We start from the raw sequence: 19,169 nt of genomic DNA on the forward strand, positions 1-19,169 counted from the left end.
AAGAGCGACGTTCATCATTTAACGGATAAAGTTAAGTATTCCACCAGCTACGTCCGTTTTTCTAAATTCTAATTTCCATGTCCTGTTCCTGACCTCACGCCAGCCTGCGTGAGCTAAGTCGCGTGCCTTTCGGCCTCCTCTAGTAACACTGTGTTGTCTCTCCTGCCAACCACAACAGGAAGGTTAATCTGCCAGAAGTAAGAAGTGGCCAGGGAGAATTATAATTAATGGAATTAATGGATTAACTTACGATACAGTTAATAATCAGTACCAGCCATCGTTTATTGTTACTTTTAACCATCCGGAGGCAGTGGGAAAGACCGCCAGCACTCAGCCTGCTGTCCACTGCAGCTGTGCGCCCCTACCGGTGCACACGGAGTAACCGCTAGTCGAGGCGCAAGAGTGCCATTACGAAAAACACGTCTGGCGTCCTCCGTTAACACTGCAGTATTTGTCGCACGATTTTACAGAAACTGTACGATAAAAAAACTTGAGTTTTGTTTTACTTATAGCATGATGCATCGGCTTCGTGGTGAAGAACCCATTTTTTTCTTACTAGTCACAGTTATCGTGATGTTTTGCGTTTCAGTAAGACACTACACGAAATTCTAAAAGTCTCCAATGAACAATAATATTATCTTGGAACTCTTCCATTTCGTCCGCGCTTGCATAGAAAAACAGTAATATCAGAAAATGAGTCCGCCTTCGTGCAAAATACCTTGTTATTCGTTAATTTCTTTATTATCCCAAACTAGTCTGGGCGACAAATATCACCATCATCAGTGGGTTTTTTTAATCTTGTTTATTGTATGTTACAGCTTGTTTTAAGCAATTTTTGGCGCTGTTTGTGATATATTTCCTGTGCTCTTTATTCTCTTGCCGTTTTTTTAACTACTCTGAGCACTATGTGACTTAACTTCTGAGGTCATCAGTCCCCAAGAACTTAGAGCTACTTAAAACTAACTAACCTAAGGACATCACACATCCATGCCCGAGGCAGGATTCGAACCTGGGACGGTAGCGCACGCGCGGTTCCTGACTTTGGCGCCTAGAACAGCTCGGCCACTCCGGCCAGCTCGTCTTTTTTACTTAGCGAACATCATGTCATGTGCGTTGGATCGTATGTGGTTACTTTTTGCACAGAAAAGCAAAACTTTTACACTTCGTTTCTGATCCAGAATATTACGGCATCTTGCTGTTACCCACACCTATTAGTTAACAGCAAGATGGTGTAATATTCTGGATCAGAAACAAGGTGCAAAAGTTTTGTTTTTCTGTGTAAAAAGCAGCCACATACCATCCAACGTACATGACATTATGTTCACTAAGTAAAAAAGACATCAACAGAAAAAAAGAACACAAAAAATATGTCACAAATAGCGCCAATAATTGCTTAATACATGCTGTAAAATACAATAAATAATATTAAAACAGACACTGATGATGGTGATATTTGTCGCCGAAACTATTTTGCGATAATAAAGAAATAAACGAATCAAGGGGTTTTGCATCAAGACGGACTCATTTTCTGACATTACTGTCTGCAATAAAAAATAGGGGTCACTATGATTTTCTGTTTGGTAAATTTTATACGATATATTGCTTGATACGAAATTTAGCTTGCATATTGAGCTTTTATTTGTACCTGGGAAGAGGTCTCTGTCTACCTTCAGTCTCGACAAAATCGATATTATGTAGCGCATTCAGTTCCGATCGGTGCGCTCGTAATAAATCCAGAATGAAATGTGCCTCATATCTCATAAACAGTTTGAGTTATGAAAATGAGATTTTGGTGAATGATATCACACAAAGAGAAGGGTATTTTTCCTATGGTTAATATGCAAAACTTCGTCATCTACTATGCTAATCAAGTAATATAGACTTTTTGAATGAGACAACGTACTTTTTAATGGCCATCGATAGCTGGTGGAACGAGAATTGCTATGGGTTGTGCAACAAAATATGTGAAAAAATGGCACGTTTATTTCTATGGTTGTTTTTTCATAAAATATCGATGATCGCACTCAGTAAATCACTGTTTCAGGATTACGTCACAATGGCATCTCCATTAACTTGTTAGTAAGATTAAATTATGTATAGCCGGCCGGGGTGGCCGAGCGGTTCTAGGCGCTACAGTCTGGAACCGCGAGCCGCTACGGTCGCAGCTTCGAATCCTGCATCGAGCTTGGATGTGTGTGATGTCCTTAGGTTAGTTTGGTTTAATTAATTGTAAGTTCTAGGCGACTGATGACCTTAGAAGCTAAGTCCCATAGTTCTCAGAGCCATTTCAACCATTTTTCTACATTATGTATAACTATGCTGCGTTTTTGCGAAAGGAGGAAATTTCAACATGGCAAGAAGAAAAATGTAGGTTTTAGTCAAAATTCTCTACTGATGTTTCCGTAAAGAAATAAAATGTCTAAGAAGTCTGGGGAATTAAATTTCTCCTTTGTTGCAATTTGAGTGACTCTTATAACCAAGTGTGTGTTTAATACTGAACAGCTGTTTCTGAAACTCACCAAAGAATACACTTTCTTCACCTCAGTCATCTTACAAATATGAAAAAACTCACACCCAGTAGCTAATCATCGTTTCTGTCATACGAGTAAAGAACTAAACTTATGCAGCTCAAATGTCTTTGCTTCTAATCTACCCTGTTTTCTCACCTTGACATGTAGTCTACAGGATTTTCCAAGTCATCAATCACAACTTCAGAGCTACAAAATATACTGTCTCAAAAGAGAATAACTATTCCACAGCTAGAAACGAGAATAGTTTTGTTCGTAGAGACGCCGTTAATTGGTTTTATGACCTACTTGCAACTACTAATCAGGAGGAAAATACAATATATCTTTAACACATCAAAAGATATTTGAGTTCAGGAACTCTCTTTGAATGTGGAGGAACAAAGAGATGATGTAATGTGTACTGTGAATTGTTTTCATTTGTCTCGCGGCATTGATGTGTAGGAAGGAAATGCTTAGGTAAGTTTCAGTACCAGCTGTTTATTATAATCGTGTTTAGTTACAGGATGCCGCTGAAATTGCAAGAGGAGATATCAGGGATATTTCATTCTGGATTTAATGCTGGCGCGCCGATAGTAACTGAGTGTGTTATATAAAATACATTTCCTCAAGACCGAAGGTAGGTAGTGAGCTCCAACTGAGTATAAGGAAAACTTCAATACGGTAGGCTAAATTTCATAAACAACAAAATATGGTGTAACATGGACCTATTTGCCGGCCGCGTTGGACTCGCAGTTCTAGGCGCGCAGTCCGGAACCGTGCGACTGCTACGGTCGCAGGTTCGAATCCTGCCTCGGGTATGGATGTGTGTGATGTCCTTAGGTTAGTTGGGTTTAAGTAGTTGTCAGTTCTAGGGGACTAATGACCACAGCAGTTGAGTCCCATAGTGCTCAGAGCCATTTGAACCATGGACCTATTTTCCACTGCAAACTTATAGAACGTCGCACAGTGTCTTACTTAGACGCAAATACTACAATAAGTATGAGCATTAGCAAAATGACGGACACTTTCTTATGATGCTGATATATAAAGTTGTAAGTAAAACATAAATTAAATTTTTTATAGAGAAGAATTTCTTTAAAATCGTTTGAGAAATGTAGTAGGGCTCACACGTCGGTTCTGTCAGCGCAGCGCATGAGTAACTCAGGGTGGCCGAAAGTGGGGCAACAAGTATCGTGCATTACGTGCTGCCTCATAAGGTGAGACCGGGACAGTGTCCGCGCTAGTACAAACAACTGAGCTCTGCTACGCGATTTCTGTGGGCACCCTTATTAAGAGAGCGTTAGCGGTCTGAAGGAGAGAGAGACAGAGAGAGAGAGAGAGAGAGAGAGAGAGAGAGAGAGAGCAGCGGCTTACCATGACGATGTCGGTGGCGGCGTAGTAGGCCTCGGGCACGGTGGGGGCGGCGCTTGCGGGGCCGGCGGCCTTGGTGGGCGTCGCGAACGGCTGCAACTCGAACTGCGAGGGCGGCCGCGTCACCGCCGCCGCCGCCGCGCTGTGGAAAGATGGCGACGCGAAGCGCACCTCCTCCTGGAAGCTGGCCACGCTCGTGAAGTCTGCGGGCACACCGACACACGGCAGCCACTCAGCACACTGAGGAACACCTCGCTACCACGCAACAGCGTACCCACTACCAACATTCCGACACAATTGTTCAAATGTTCAAATGTCCGTGAAATCTTAAGGGGCTTAACTGCTGAGGTCATCAGTCCCTAAGCTTACACACTACTTAAGCTAAATTATTCTGACAAACACACACACCCATGCCCGAGGGAGAACTCTAACCTCCGCCGGGACCAGCCGCACCATCCATGTTTGCAGAGCCTCAGACCGCTCGGCTATTCCCGCGCGGCCCACACAATTCGATGTCTCGTTAAGACCTGATGGTGTACGCTATTCACTAGTCCTCACTGTTTGAGAGTGAAATGAAGTCTCCTTATAAGAGACCAGTGAAAGAGATGTACGTTCATCCGTCGGGCGATAATTTTTTGTTAGAAGTAATTCATCACAAGTCGACTCCGTTCCGTTCCAACGTTTACTTGGACACTGAGATGTAACTGATGCAACAGAAAGTTTATGTATAAAATGCATGTTTGAGCCATCATATTTGAGCCAAGTATCTACCAGATTCGATCTTCGACCATCTTCACGGATAAAGGGTTAAAATTATTTGAGCCACCACATTGCATTAGTCATTACTTAAAATGTGTAGTGCGTGCCATGAATGTAAATACATGACACAGTACTGCTCTCTATACATTTAGTACTTGTATATTTCCTTTTAAAGTCCTGTGTCATATACACTACTGGCCATTAAAATCGCTACGCCACGAAGATGACGTGCTAGAGACGCGAAATTTAACCAACAGGAAGAAGATGCAGTGATATGCAAATGATTATCTTTTCAGAGCATTCACACAAGGTTGGCGCCGGTGGCGACACATACAACGTGCTGACATGAGGAACGTTTCCAACCGATTTCTCACACACAGACAGCAGTTGACGGGCGTTGCCTGGTGATACGTTGTTGTGATGCCTCGTGTAAGGAGGGGAAATGCGTACCATCACGTTTCCGACTTTGATAAAGGTCGGATTGTAGACTATCGCGATTGCGGTTTATCGTATCGCGACAATGCTGCTCTCTTTGGTCGAGATCCATTGAGTGTTAGCAGAATATGGAATCGTTGGGTTCAGGAGGGTAATACGTATTGCCGTGCTGGATCCCAACGGCCTTGTATCACTAGCAGTCGAGATGACAAGCATCTCATCCGCATGGCTGTAACGGATCGTGCAGCCACGTCTCGATCCCTGACTCAAAAGATGGGGACGTTTACAAGACAACAACCATCTGCACGAACAGTTCGACGACGTTTGCAGCAGCATGGACTATCACTTCGGAGACCATGCTGCGATTACCCTTGACGCTGACAGGAGCGCCTGCGATGGTGTACTCAACGACGAACCTGGGTGCACGAATGGCAAAACGTCATTTTCTCGGATGAATGCAGGTTCTGTTTACAGCATCGTGATAGTCACATCCGTGTTTGGCGTCATCGCTGTGGACGCACATTGGAAGCGTGTATTCGTCATCGCCATACTGGCGTATCAAATGGCTCTGAGCACTATGGGACTTAACATCTATGGTCATCAGTCCCCTAGAACTTAGAACTACTTAAACCTAACTAACCTAAGGACATCACACAACACCCAGTCATCACGAGGCAGAGAAATACTGGCGTACCACCCTTTGTGATGGTATGGGCTGGCATTGGTTACACCTCTCGGTCACCTATTGTTCGCATTGACGGCACTTTGAACAGTGGACGTTACATTTCGGATATGTTACGACCCGTCGCTCTACCCTTCAGTCGATCCTTGCTAAACCCTACATTTCAGCAAAATAATGTACGACAGCAAGTTGCAAGTCGTGTACTGGCCTTTCTGGATACAGAAAATGTTCGTTTGCTGCCACGTTCTCCAGATCTCTCATCAATTGAAGACGTCTGGTAAATGGTGGCCGAGCAACTGTCTCGTCACAATACGCCAGTCACTACTCTTGATGAACTGTGGATCGTGTTGAAGCTGCATGGGCAGCTGTACGTGTACACGCCATCCAAGCTCAGTTTGACTCAATGCCCAGGCGTATCAAGGCCGTTATTACGGCCAGAGGTGGTGGTTTTGGGTACTGATTTCTCAGGATCTCTGCACCCAAATTGTGTGAAAATATAATCATATGTCAGTTCTAGTATAATGTATTTGTCCAATGAATACTCGTTTATCATCTATATTTCCTCTTGGTGTAGCAATTTTAATGGCCAGTAGTGTATTACAATATCGAGGAATAATGATGGACACACAATTTGTGTGCGACAGTGTGGTTTTTTGTTTGAAAATATACTTTTCGTACTTTAAAGGTGAAAAACGACACTCTCACAGCGCGTAAGCCATTGCCGGCTGATGTGGCCGAGAGGTCCTAGGCGCTTCAGTCTGGAACTGCGCGACCGCTACGGTCGCAGGTTCGAAACCTGCCTCGGGCATGGGTGTGACGGAGAGGCTTCGTCCCGCCGCAGCCCTCCTTCGTTCACAACCCCACTGCAGGCCACAGCAGTCCACCCACCCCACCGCCTCCGCACACCAAACCCAGGCTACTGTGCGGTTCGGACCCCTGTCAACACCCCCCCCCCCCCTCCCGGGAAAGTCTCATACCAGACAAGTGTAAGCCCAATGGTAGAGTAATTATGGTGCAGGCGCACATGGAGAAAGTGTTTGCGCAGCAATCGCCACAACTTTCGTCATTTCGTCAGAATCGCGGTGTCAGTGCTGTTTACGGTGCACGCTGTCTTTGGTATGTGCGACGTTCACTAGTCCACTGGCTGTTTGCAGAAAAAGGGCCACTCTGGCGACATATCGTCGCAAAATTTTAAAACTAAGTGAGAATGACAGAAGAGATGGACGAGAATTGTCAGTATCTATTATGTATTCACATAATCGAAAGGAACCGAAATTTGTTGTGAAATGATATTAGAGCACCATGCTGAATGAATTTGGAGGTTTAGTTGAGGACGGTGGGGGCACAAAATTACGACGTTCGACAGACGGGCTTCATTGCTCTGCGCATCAAGAAGCACTTCATGCTGAATTTTCAATCATCGAGAACGTGAAGAAATTCGTGGAGCAATAGTAAAGTTTCCGAAGTTGCACGCATTACTTCACTGTCTGTTGCAACGGTCGTCGATGGAACTGAACAAAAAGTATGAAGACTTCATTTATTACTGTAAAGTATGTTGGTTAAGTCAAGGGGAATGCCTGAAACAAATTTTTGACTTCAAATGCATCATTATTGGCTTTTTTAAGGAAAGGGGAATGCAGGAACGAAAATAAGAACATTCAGAATAGATTGCAAACTTCGCACTTTAAGTGGACTTGACTGTACACTGCCCACAGTAACGTGCTGCAAGGGTAGAAGCAATTAATTTCTGATTTGATGGGGATGCATCTAGAAAGAGAATCGGGTTGCAAAAGGGACAAAATATGTCAAACACTATCGCTTTCCCTAAACTCAATGGCTTTGTACAAAATACGAGGTTTGAAGAATTCACTGTTCCTTGCAAGAAGTAAAAGGATAATTTTCTAACCATTTTGAGGGAACCACCGATCTTACATCAGTTTTCGATTTGTTTTACAGATCGTTTGCAGGTCAGTTCAGTTCAAAGTGTTCCTGTGCACGTGCATGTGGAACTAATTGATCTGCTATGTAATTCCCATTTTGAAGACAAATCATATTACGATAGCTCTTCAGCACGTCTACAGTGGTTTCTTGGCAAGAGTATCCATGTCTCCACAATGAGGTTACAAAAACCTGGAGGATTTCGATCAACGCATGTGTATCAAAGACCTTTTTTCGATTATGAAACTAAATAAGTCACAATTACGTGGCAACTTGAGTGCGAAAATTTGTTTGTGTCTGTCAGTATGCCGACAGTTTGTGCTAGATGTCTTCTGTGCACCAAAAATAAGTAACTGATATTGTCTGTGATCTACGATATGAAAAATGTGGAAAATAATACCAACTCATTCGCAGTGCAACTGGTCACCATTTAAGTGCAGTGCATTCACATTTTCCTCTGTCCGCCCCCCCCTCCCCCCTCCCCCCCCACCCCCCCGTGGCGCTGGGGAGAATGGGCAGCGACGCTGAGCGCTGCAGCCCTCGAGCCAGGAAGCGGGTCTAGGGACGAATACTTGTCTACCCCATGTTACCACATGTGGGTGGTTCTCGTGGTTTGTGTGTGGTTCTCTTGTTGCACTTACGAAAACGCTAAATGAGGAAGGATATGAATAAATTTCACAGTACCATCTACTGCATGCGGTAAACGAATGGTAGCATTACAAAGCACCACCCCTCAGGAGACTGTTTGTAGACAATAACATTCCTCCACTTGACTGAGCTGCCCAGAGTCCCTGCCTGAATCCAACAGAACTCCTTTGGGATAGGTTAAAACGTAGACTTTGCACCAGAACCAAGCATCAAATATCAAAACTTCTCTGCTTTTGGCTCTTGCGAAAAATGAGCTGCCCTTCTTCCACAGACGCCCACACTTCTCTGGAAAGAGTCCCCAGCTGAGATAAACCCATCATAAGGGCAAAGAGTCCACAGCACGTGGTCTGGTGGGTAGTGTTGTTACCTCTGGATCACGAAATCCCGGGTTCGATCCCCGACCAGGTTGGGGATTTTCTCCGCCTGGGGATTCGGTGTTTGTGTTGTCCTCCTCATTTCATCATCATCCTCGGCATTCGTGGCAGTGGCTAGACTGGACTGTGAAAAAATTGGACTGAGAAAAAAAGTGGGCTGTGATAAAATTGGGACTTTGTACGGGCACTGATGACTGCGCAGTTGAGTGCCCCACAAACCAAACATAATAAGGGCAAATAGTGGTTCACCCAATATTAATGTCCTTTAACTGGGATCAGTACACTTCTGATCAGATAGCCTATTTTTGTAACTGAAGGATATATTTCTGCAACGCCAGTGGGAGCCACACAATAATGCTGATTGTGAGAGAAAGAAGGAAGATTGGTTAGTTGGTTTGTTTGAGAGGGGGACGAAAGGGCGACGTCATCGGTCCCATCAGATTAGGGAAGGGTGGGGAAGAAAGTCGGCGATGCCCTTTGAAAGGATCCATGCCGACATTTGCCTGAAGAAATTTAGGGCCATTACGGAAAATCTAAATGAGGCTAGTCGGACACGGGTTTGAACCGTGGTCCTCCCGAATGCGAGTCCACTGTGGCAGCCATTGCAGATGGTTCACTGGCATAGTTGGAATTTTCCTTCATGAAATACGTGTAGCTATAGGTTAGTGTAGATGACTGTGGTCACTTTTTCCTTTTTTTAATGAGAAAAGGAGATAGGGACATTCGAAACTGGCACCTCAAACAGTCATCGCCACTGAGACTCAAAGGCTGGATCGCCATCAACAACTTTCTATATATCAAGTTCACATAAAATGCGTGTAGAGAAGTTTAGGATTTATCTCCAGTACTTGGCCGAGTGTCCATTCTGCACAATCCGCTGAATGGGGATTTCCGCGTGCAGGCGGCAGCGCTCACCGGTGTACGGGCCGACGCTCTTGCTGGTGGTGCGCAGGCAGCCGTATTCCTGGTGCCCTCCGGCGCCCGCCTTGGCCAGCAGCTTGTACGGCTCGTGGTACACGCTCGAGCCCTCGCTGTCCTCGCTGTCCGCGCCGCCGCCACCGCCGCCGCCGCCGGCCTTGCCGCCCGTCGCCGCCCCCACGACCGCCCCCGCCGCCGCGGCCCCCGCCGCCGGCGCGGCCGCCTTGGGCTTGCAGGGCGTGAGGACGCGCGTGAGCCCGCCGCCGGCGCCGACGCCGAGCACGCCGCCCCCGGGCGCCAGCATCTCCTTCATGTTGAGAGCGACGCCGCTGGAGACGAGCGCGGAGTGCTTGTGCAGCAGCGCCACCTTCTTGCGGCCGCGGCGCACCATGAGCAACACCGTGCAGCCCAGCAGCAGCAGCAGAGCCACGGCCAGCGCGCCCGTCACCAGCCCGATGTACGCCTGCTGGCCGCTGCTCGCCGCCGTCGCTGCAAAAGGCGCGCGCCGCTCTCCAGCCGACTTCGTCTCTGCTGTCCATAGGTGCACACAGGTCCAACTACGTACGTATGACTACTGGATATTCATTTACACTCCTGGAAATGGAAAAAAGAACGCATTGACACCGGTGTGTCAGACCCACCATACTTGCTCCGGATACTTCGAGAGGGCTGTACAACCAATGATCACAAGCACGGCACAGCGGACACACCTTGAACCGCGCTGTTGGCCGTCGAATGGCGCTAGCTGCGCAGCATTTGTGCACCGCCGCCGTCAGTGTCAGCCAGTTTGCCGTGGCATACGGAGCTCCATCGCAGTCTTTAACACTGGTAGCATGCCGCGACAGCGTGGACGTGAACCGTATATGCAGTTGACGGACTTTGAGCGAGGGCGTATAGTGGGCATGCGGGAGGCCGGGTGGACGTACCGCCGAATTGCTCAACACGTGGGGCGTGAGGTCTCCACAGTACATCGATGTTGTCGCCAGTGGCCGGCGGAAGGTGCCCGTCGACCTGGGACCGGACCGCAGCGACGCACGGATGCACGCCAAGACCGTAGGATCGTACGCAGTGCCGTAGGGGACCGCACCGCCACTTCCCAGCAAATTAGGGACACTGATGCTCCTGGGGTATCGGCGAGGACCATTCGCAACCGTCTCCATGAAGATGGGCTACGGTCCCGCACACGCCTCAACATCGTGCAGCCCGCCTCCAGTGGTGTCCCGACAGGCGTGAATGGAGGGACAAATGGAGACGTGTCGTCTTCGGCGATGAGAGTCGCTTCTGCCTTGGTGCCAATGTTAGTCGTATGTGTGTTTGGCGCCGTGCAGGTGAGCGCCACAATCAGGACTGCATACGACCGAGGCACACAGGGCCAACACCCGGCATCATGGTGTGGGGAGCGATCTCCTACACTGGCCGTACACCGCTGGTGATCGTCGAGGGGACACTGAATAATGCACGGTACATCCAAACCGGCATCGAACCCATCGTTCTACTATTCCTAGACCGGCAAGGGAACTTGCTGTTCCAACAGGACAGTGCACGTCCGCATGTATCCCATGCCACCCAACGTGCTCTAGAAGGTGTAAGTCAACTACCCTGGCCAGCAAGATCTCCGGATCTGTCCCCCAGTGAGCACGTTTGGGACTGGATGAAGCGTCGTCTCACGCGGTCTGCACGTCCAGTACGAACGCTGGTCCAACTGAGGCGCCAGGTGGAAATGGCATGGCAAGCCGTTCCACAGGACTACATCCAGCATCTCTACGATCGTCTCCATGGGAGAATAGCAGCCTGCATTGCTGCGAAAGGTGGATATACACTGTACTAGTGCCGACATTGTGCATGCTCTGTTGCCTGTGTCTATGTGCCTGTGGTTCTGTCAGTATGATCATGTGATGTATCTGACCCCAGGAATGTGTCAATAAAGTTTCCCCTTCCTGGGACAATGAATTCACGGTGTTCTTATTTCAATTTCCAGGAGTGTATTTATTATTACCCGCATCCTCGACACTCAACACCAGGAGTCTTCAGTTATATTTCAAAATAGCTCCAGAAAGTTGTATATAAGTACAATTAAACATTTCATTGAAGTTGCGCAATACGGTTGGAAAGTAGACTGCCATTTGACGCTTTTCGTGCCACATATTAGCACGTTAATTGATAAGGTGTGTTTGTGAGGACTTGTCTACCCGCCAGGGTAGCCAAGAGCACTAACACGCTGCTGCCTGGACTTGGGTGAATACTGGGCTGGTCCGCATGTCCCGCCTCAGTTACGCGACTTGCAGACATTTGAAACACATTCACAATATTTCACGATTTACACTAGACACAGACAGCTAGGTACACTAATTCTGTCCTGGGGGTATGGGGTGGTGGCAGGAAGGCCATCTGGCCACCACTTAAAATCAACCATGTCAAATCCGTACTTATCCCAGCCAACCCTGCCCACAATGCGGGATAAAGGCTGTAGCAAAAAGAAAAAAAAAAATGTGATGACTTGTCTGTCTCAAACAAATTTAGCCACTTATCCATTTGGTAGTGTGCCTTATTTGGATCTCCTCCTAAATCACTATATCCATTACAACCAAATGTGGGATACATATCACTAACTGTCTGGGAAGAAGCTCTTTGGGGGTAAGACGTACCTAGCTACCATAGGGCCAGGGAGAGGTTGGAAAAGGGATAGTAACCCCTGACAAGTAGGCTGAACTGCACGACAGGTGTGTTATCATTTTAGTATGTGAACATACTCCAGGGGCTAGGCAGAGAGAAGGGGTAGGAGATGCACAGTGAGAAGGGTGAAGATAGAATGGATTGAAAGGGAAGCTGGAGATTGACAAAGAGAGGGGAGAAGTAAATGGACAGACAGAGGGGTAAAATGCTATATCATAAAAATATATGTGAGTGTGTAGGTATGTTTGTATGTTCAGTATCTCCTCATAAGCTTAACGATCCATGCTACATGGAAAGAAGCATTTTGCGGAGAAGAACCACGTATCTCTATAAGGGTGTGATGATAGTGCAAAAGACGTGTAATGCATTGTGTGCAATGAGAGCACTTGGCCACTTGCACCAAACCTCAGCCACAATTTTAAATCTTTATAAAGCTTTTTCTCGCTAACATCCCAGACAATATGATCAATGGTAAAAATTTATGGCTTACTACATTTTCATTTATCACAAAGTAAAACTACCGCATTAGGAATGACGTTATAATGTAATACTTCTTTTTCTACTTTTTCTACTGTTTCTATTCACAATATATTTTCCAGACAGTATTCAGATACAGTACTAAATATGTCTGCAAAATTATTCCATTATAAGGCACATAGTCCAGGAGATACAACCTTATAAACACTAAGATGCGTCAAAATCTGTTGCATCAGGCATGGCATTTTTTTTATCACCACTTTCTTGCTAACTCTATTCACAAGATATCTATGTATATCACTGAATCACCCTACATAAGTGTACCATTGTACGACACGTAGTTCAGAGGTATGACATAAACATTGAGACATGTGAAAAACTACGTAAGAGTGAAAATTACCAATGATGTATGTCGCTCTGGATCACAAGAGATTCTCTCTGGTTTCGAACGGTTGCAAGATGAAAGCAGAGCTGACCATTTACAGCATTGTCGACACGACCGAATGCGGACCTCTGGTACAGAGCCGAGTGAACAGTCTGAACCAGAGGCTCAGACGGTTCTGCGACCGTGTAGGCTGCAGATTCCTCGACTTGCGCTAAAGGGTGGTTGCGTTTCGGGTTCCGCTGAATAGGTCAGATGTCCACTATACGCAGGAGGCGGCTACACGGGTAGCAGGGGCTGTGTGGCGTGGATTGGGCGGTTTTTTAGGTTAGAGGTCCTCGGGAAAACACAAGATGGGCTGTAGTCACAAAGAGTGTAGGCTGAATACAGAAAGAACATAGATACAGGTACCACTGGCATAACACTCGTAAATTTTCGTAGCTGTGTTGGAAAAGTACCAGAGCTCCAAGCGGTAATAGAAAACAATGATGCTCAAATCGTTATAGGCACTGAAAGCTAGCTAAACCCGAATATAAGTTCAGCCGAAATTTTTGAGAAGAACCTAACGGTGTTCAGAAAAGATAGGCTAAACAAGGTTGGCGGTGGTGTGTTTGTTGCTGTTAGAAGTAGTTTAGCTTCTCGCGAAATTGAATTAAATACTTCCTGTGAGTTAGTATGAGCAGAGGTCATTGTTGGCAACAGGAATAAAATAATAACTGGATCCTTTTACCGACCTCCCAGTTCAGATGATATAGTCGCTGAAAGGTTCAAAGAAAACTTGAGTTTGGTTTCAAACACGTACCCGACTCACACGATAATAGTTGGTGGTGACTTTAATTTACCCTCGATATGTTGGCGAAAATACATGTTTAATTCCGGAGGTAAGCATAAAATATCATCCGAAATGGTGCTAAACGCATTCTGTGAAAATTATTTCGAGCAGTTAGTTCACGAGCCCACGGGAATAGTAAACGGTTGTGAAAACAAACATGACCTCTTAGCAACAAATAATCCTGAGTTAATAACCAGCATAAAAACCGGTATAGGGATCAGTCAACACAGGATTGTCGTAGCGAGTTTGAATATTGTAATCCCCAAATCCTCGAAAAATAAGCGGAAAATATACCTATTCAAAAAAGCAGATAAAAATTCACTTGACGGCTTCCTGAGAGACAATCTCCACTCATTCCAATTTAATGTGTAGACCAGATGTGGCTTAAATTCAAATAAGTACTATCGGCAGCAATTGAGAGATTTATACCAAGTAAATTCACAATCGACGGAGCTGATCCTCCCTGGTACACAAAACGGGTTAGAACACTGTGGCAGAAACAACGAAACAAACATGCCAAATTTAAATAGACGCAAAATCCCCAAGATTGCCGGTCTTTTACAGAAGCTTGAAATTTAGCGCGGAGTTCAACTTTACAGAAGCTCTCCTGCGAACCTTCTGTAAAGTTTGGAAGGTAGGAGACAAGATACTGGCAGAAGTAAAACTGTGAGTACCGGGCATGAGTCGTGCTTCGGTAGCTCATATGGTAGAGCACTTGCCCTCGAAAGTCAAAGGTCCACAGTTCGAGTATCGGTCGGGCACAAAGTTTTAATCTGCCAGGAAGTATCTTTTAAATGTGATTTGCGGAGTATTCATGTAGATGTAGATAGTCATCCAGTTTTGATAATGGGAGCACTTCGCAGTTTCAGAATAAATGTTTAAATAATTTCAGAAATTCTGTAAAATTTGTCGGCTGTTTCTTGGTTAACGTCAAATACAAATATCAAAAAAGTTTTGCATCACCCCGGTTCCCAGAACTCTGAAGACAGACGTTGACTGTGGATGATGTATCATAAACACAGTCCCTTTAACTGTTCAGAAATGTCACTAAACCGCCCAGTGATGTTAAAAACCACCCAAGAACAGCGCCTATTAGACGGAGGGGGTCCGACAGCCGTATACTTCCAGTCATTCCACCAGGAATGAGGTACACGGCTAGTTCAACCACGCCTAGACGGTCAATACAGAGGTTCGATGGCGTCCGCATTGTTACTTTGTACCAGGAAGGGCACTCAACAAGGGAAGTGTCCAGGAGTGTCAGAGTGAACCAAAGCCATGTTCTTAGGACATGGAGGAGATACGGAGAGACACTAACTGTCGATGACATGCCTTGCTCAGGCCACCCAAGGGCTACTACTGCAGTGGATGACCGCCACCTACGGATTATGGCTCGGAGGGGCACCAACGCCACCATGTTGAATGACGCTTTTCATGCAGCCACAGGACGTCGTGTTACGACTCAGACTGTGGGCAATATGTTGCATGATGCCCAAGTTCATTCCCGACGTCCATGGCGAGGCCCATCTTTGCAACTACAACGCCATGCAGTGCGGTACAGATGTGAACAACAACATGCCCAATGGACCGCCCAGGATTGGCATTACATTCTCTTCACCGATGAGTGTCGCACATGCCTTCAACCAGACAATCGTCGATGACGTGTTTGGAGGCAACCGGGTGAGGCTGAACGCCTTAGACACACTGTCCAGCGAGTGTAGCAAGTTGGTGGTTCCCTGCTGTTTTGAGGTGGCATTATGTGGCGCTGACGTACGCCGCTGGTGGTTGTGGAAGGCGCCGTAACGGCTATATTATACATGAATGCCATCCTGCGACCGATAGTGCAACCATATCGCCAACCAATTGGCGAGGCCTTCGTCCTCACGGACGACAATTCGCGCCCCCATCGTGCACATCTTGGGAATGGCTTTCTTCAGGATAACGGCATCGCTCGACTAGAGTGGGCAGCATGTTCTTCAGACATGAACCCTATCGGACATGCCTGGAATAGACTGAAAAGGGCTGTTTAGGGACGCCGTGAACCAACGACCACTCTAAGGGACCTACGCCGAATCGCCGTTGACAGCCTGGACCAACGGTGCCTTGATGAACTTGTGGATAGTATGGTACGACGAATACAGGCATGCATCAATGCAAGAGGATGTGCTACTGGGTATTAGATGTACCGGTGTGTACAGCAGTCTGGATCACCACCTCTTAAGATCTCGCTATATGGTGATACAACATGCAATGCGTGGTTTTCATGAAAAATAGAAAGGGCACAAATGATGTTGATGTTGATCGCTATACCAATTTTCGGGAACTCTCGGAATCGAGGTGATGCTAAACCTTTTTTGATGTATGTATTCCGCACAATAAATCAATCGTAAAGTAATCAGAAGTTTGAAGCTGTTGGTACAGGTGAGTTCGATTGTTTAAATAACCAGGGGTCTGCACGTTACATATTATCTACCAAGAAACACTGTGGCGTTAAGAACCACGCACACCCCATACAGGTTGGAGTGAAAAGGGGCTGACATTGAAGCATAACTCAGGAATACCTAGAGAAGTTTCAACAAAATTTGTAAGACGAATGACCTATTATTTACATAAAAATGCTTTGGGAGTAAGTGTCTCATCTAGCACTAGCGGTGGGGGTATGAATGAAAGGGGTGACGTAAAAATGTTCGGAAACGATCTATTGGTATTTATTTCTTGTATATTTATTATATCCCCATTTCGGGGCATCGGGGCTGATTTCTAAGCAGGACTCATGACAGAAGACAATTCTACTCCAGTCAGTGAGATTCCAGGCTGAAGACACGTCTGCAGAGACACCGGACAGCGATGGAATATCAACATGACTGTCGCCCTTCGTATAGCGGGACGGCCGGGAGTGATGGTCTGGGGTGCCATTTGTTTTCAAAGCAGCACCGCTCTCGTTGTCTTCCGCGGCGCCCTTACAGCATAGCGGCACGTCGACGATATTTTATTTCCAGTTTTGTTGCTCTTCATGGCAAGCCATCTTGGGCTTACATTTCAGCAAGATAATGCCCGCCCGCACACGGCGTGAGTTACTACTGCTTGCCTTACTGCTTGCCGAATCCTATCTCGGCCATCAAGGTCGCCGGATCTCTTCCAACTGAGAAGGTCTGGTGCATGATGATCAGGGTCCTCCAACCAACTCGGGATTATGACCATCTTACGCGCCAGTCGTACACCGTTGGACACGATATCCCACAGGACTTTATCAATCAATGCAAAACCGAATAACTACCTGCATAAGGGCCAGAGGTGGACCAATACGTTATTGGCTTGCTCAATTTGTGAAGCTGTTTCTCGTGCAATACATCATCCAATTTTTTCTGAAATTCTAAACATTTGATTATCGTTACGTGCACATAATATCTATCTATTTACGTCCCATTCAGATCATTCCTTCGCCTTTCGTCGTTCTTTTTTTTTTTTGGGGGGGGGGGGGGCGGGGGGTTTCCATAACTCACTCGGTTAAAATGGAACCCTTGTCCGTGGTGTCTGTCTGTCTGACCGACTGTTTAAAATCGTCATTCTCAGGCACAGGCAGACGTATGAAGTTAAAATTTACAACACATGCTGAAGTCTGTGGTTCTTTTCCGGTACACTAAATGTTAGCTTCTAAGTCAATGTAATCAAAAGATGCAGCCATTTATGTCACATATTTTGATACACTTATGACATCTGGCAAGAAGAAAGATTTCACACAGGAAAAAAAAAATCAGAAAATTGTTAATTTATAACTATACTACAAGAAAAAAATATTTCTCTTCCCATTTTCTACCCGACTTCAAATTTGAAATTGAAACATTCTCAAAAGTCTTGGATTCCGTGGGACAGATATCTTGCCAGTATCAGTGATATCTCAAAAATAGCTGTTATGTAATTAATTTGTAGTGCTGATTCCGAAAATCGCTTTCATTATTTTCTATCACTGCCGGATACTCTACAAAATAAAAACTCATATTTAATCCTACGTTATTTAATGAGATATATCAAAGTAAAATACGAATCAAATTCTATAGTCTTATAATTATGTCTCTGTTTTTGTTGTTATTTTATAAAAAATACTATAAGCAGTTCTCTTAGCAAAATTATGAGAAATATGTTCCATGGACTCTGGTCCACATTATTTTCATACTTTCTCTTCTTTGATTTCCTCGAAAAGGCTTCATATTTACCGTGCCTGTTCAACATCCATCAATACTGCTCATCATACTTTCATTTCATCTTCTGTGATACCTCTTCTCCAACTCCTTAACGTCCTGGTGGAAGTGTACTCCTTGCTCTTCACTATGATGTCTCAGATCTTCAGGTAAGTAGTCACTACCTAAGTGTAGTAAGACGTGGACTTAATTCATGTCACAAAACAACTTCTTGAAACTTTCCAACATGGTTTTGACAATATTCTGGTAATTTGGATATTTGTGATTCCCTAGACAGGCTTCAGAGGTAGACGGAATACTTTGCATTCATCTTATTCTCTGACCGTTACTGCATTCTCGAACTCGCCATCCTTCATCAATATTTGAGTTTGAGTAGTAAAAAAAATATCTCCTTATACAGTTTTCCTTAAGTGATGAAGGAAAATGTCGTAGAACCGTACCTCAAGCAGAAACTTTTCTTGTGGAAGATCCCTTAGAAAATACTTCATCAATCCCAGGTTTATTTGTTGTGAAAGCATTTTTTTTATTTGCGGTCTACAAGTGTTTCATGAAAGATATGTTTAGTCCGATCGTCAAAATACCTCCAATTTGGCCAAGTCATTACAGTCTAAAGCTTGTGCTTTGCCCAGCACCCCATTCACATAAAAAAGGGCTTTTTTCGTGTGTCCAGCTTGCTGTCCTAACAGACTCCCTATAAATGAAAATAAAATATATACTATGTCATTCTGAAAAAAAAATTGTGTGTGTTAGAAGAAAACTGAGAACAGTTTCCGTATTAGCACAAGAGTTAGTAAACAACATGTATTAATTTTCAGTCAATACGGCGTAGAGACTGGTGAAAGTAGATATTGTCGAGCTGCTAAACTGCATGATTGTTGACGGTTACGTTACTTTAATAGTACCAGAGGTTTATGATGTATTTCAGATCTCGTGAATTAGGTGATTCGTGAATGCCTATTGCGAGGTCGTGAACACTG

At 45.3% G+C, this 19,169-nt stretch overlaps 1 protein-coding gene across 1 annotated transcript in view; it reads right to left on the reverse strand.

Annotated features, from left to right (window-relative positions):
* Positions 1 to 19,169, reverse strand: part of LOC126267932 (discoidin domain-containing receptor 2-like) — a 737,095-nt gene that overhangs the window by 171,625 nt on the left and 546,301 nt on the right. Inside the window, exons 10-12 of the mRNA XM_049973242.1 lie at positions 9,835 to 10,121; positions 9,630 to 9,783; positions 3,882 to 4,081 (exon numbers count right to left, since the gene is read on the reverse strand). Coding sequence (XP_049829199.1) covers positions 3,882 to 4,081; positions 9,630 to 9,783; positions 9,835 to 10,121 — 641 coding nt within the window. The remainder of the gene's footprint in view (positions 1 to 3,881; positions 4,082 to 9,629; positions 9,784 to 9,834; positions 10,122 to 19,169) is intronic.

The sequence above is a fragment of the Schistocerca gregaria genome, chromosome 4, assembly GCF_023897955.1.
Source record: "Schistocerca gregaria isolate iqSchGreg1 chromosome 4, iqSchGreg1.2, whole genome shotgun sequence".
In the NCBI taxonomy this organism is placed as follows: Eukaryota; Metazoa; Arthropoda; class Insecta; order Orthoptera; family Acrididae; genus Schistocerca; species Schistocerca gregaria.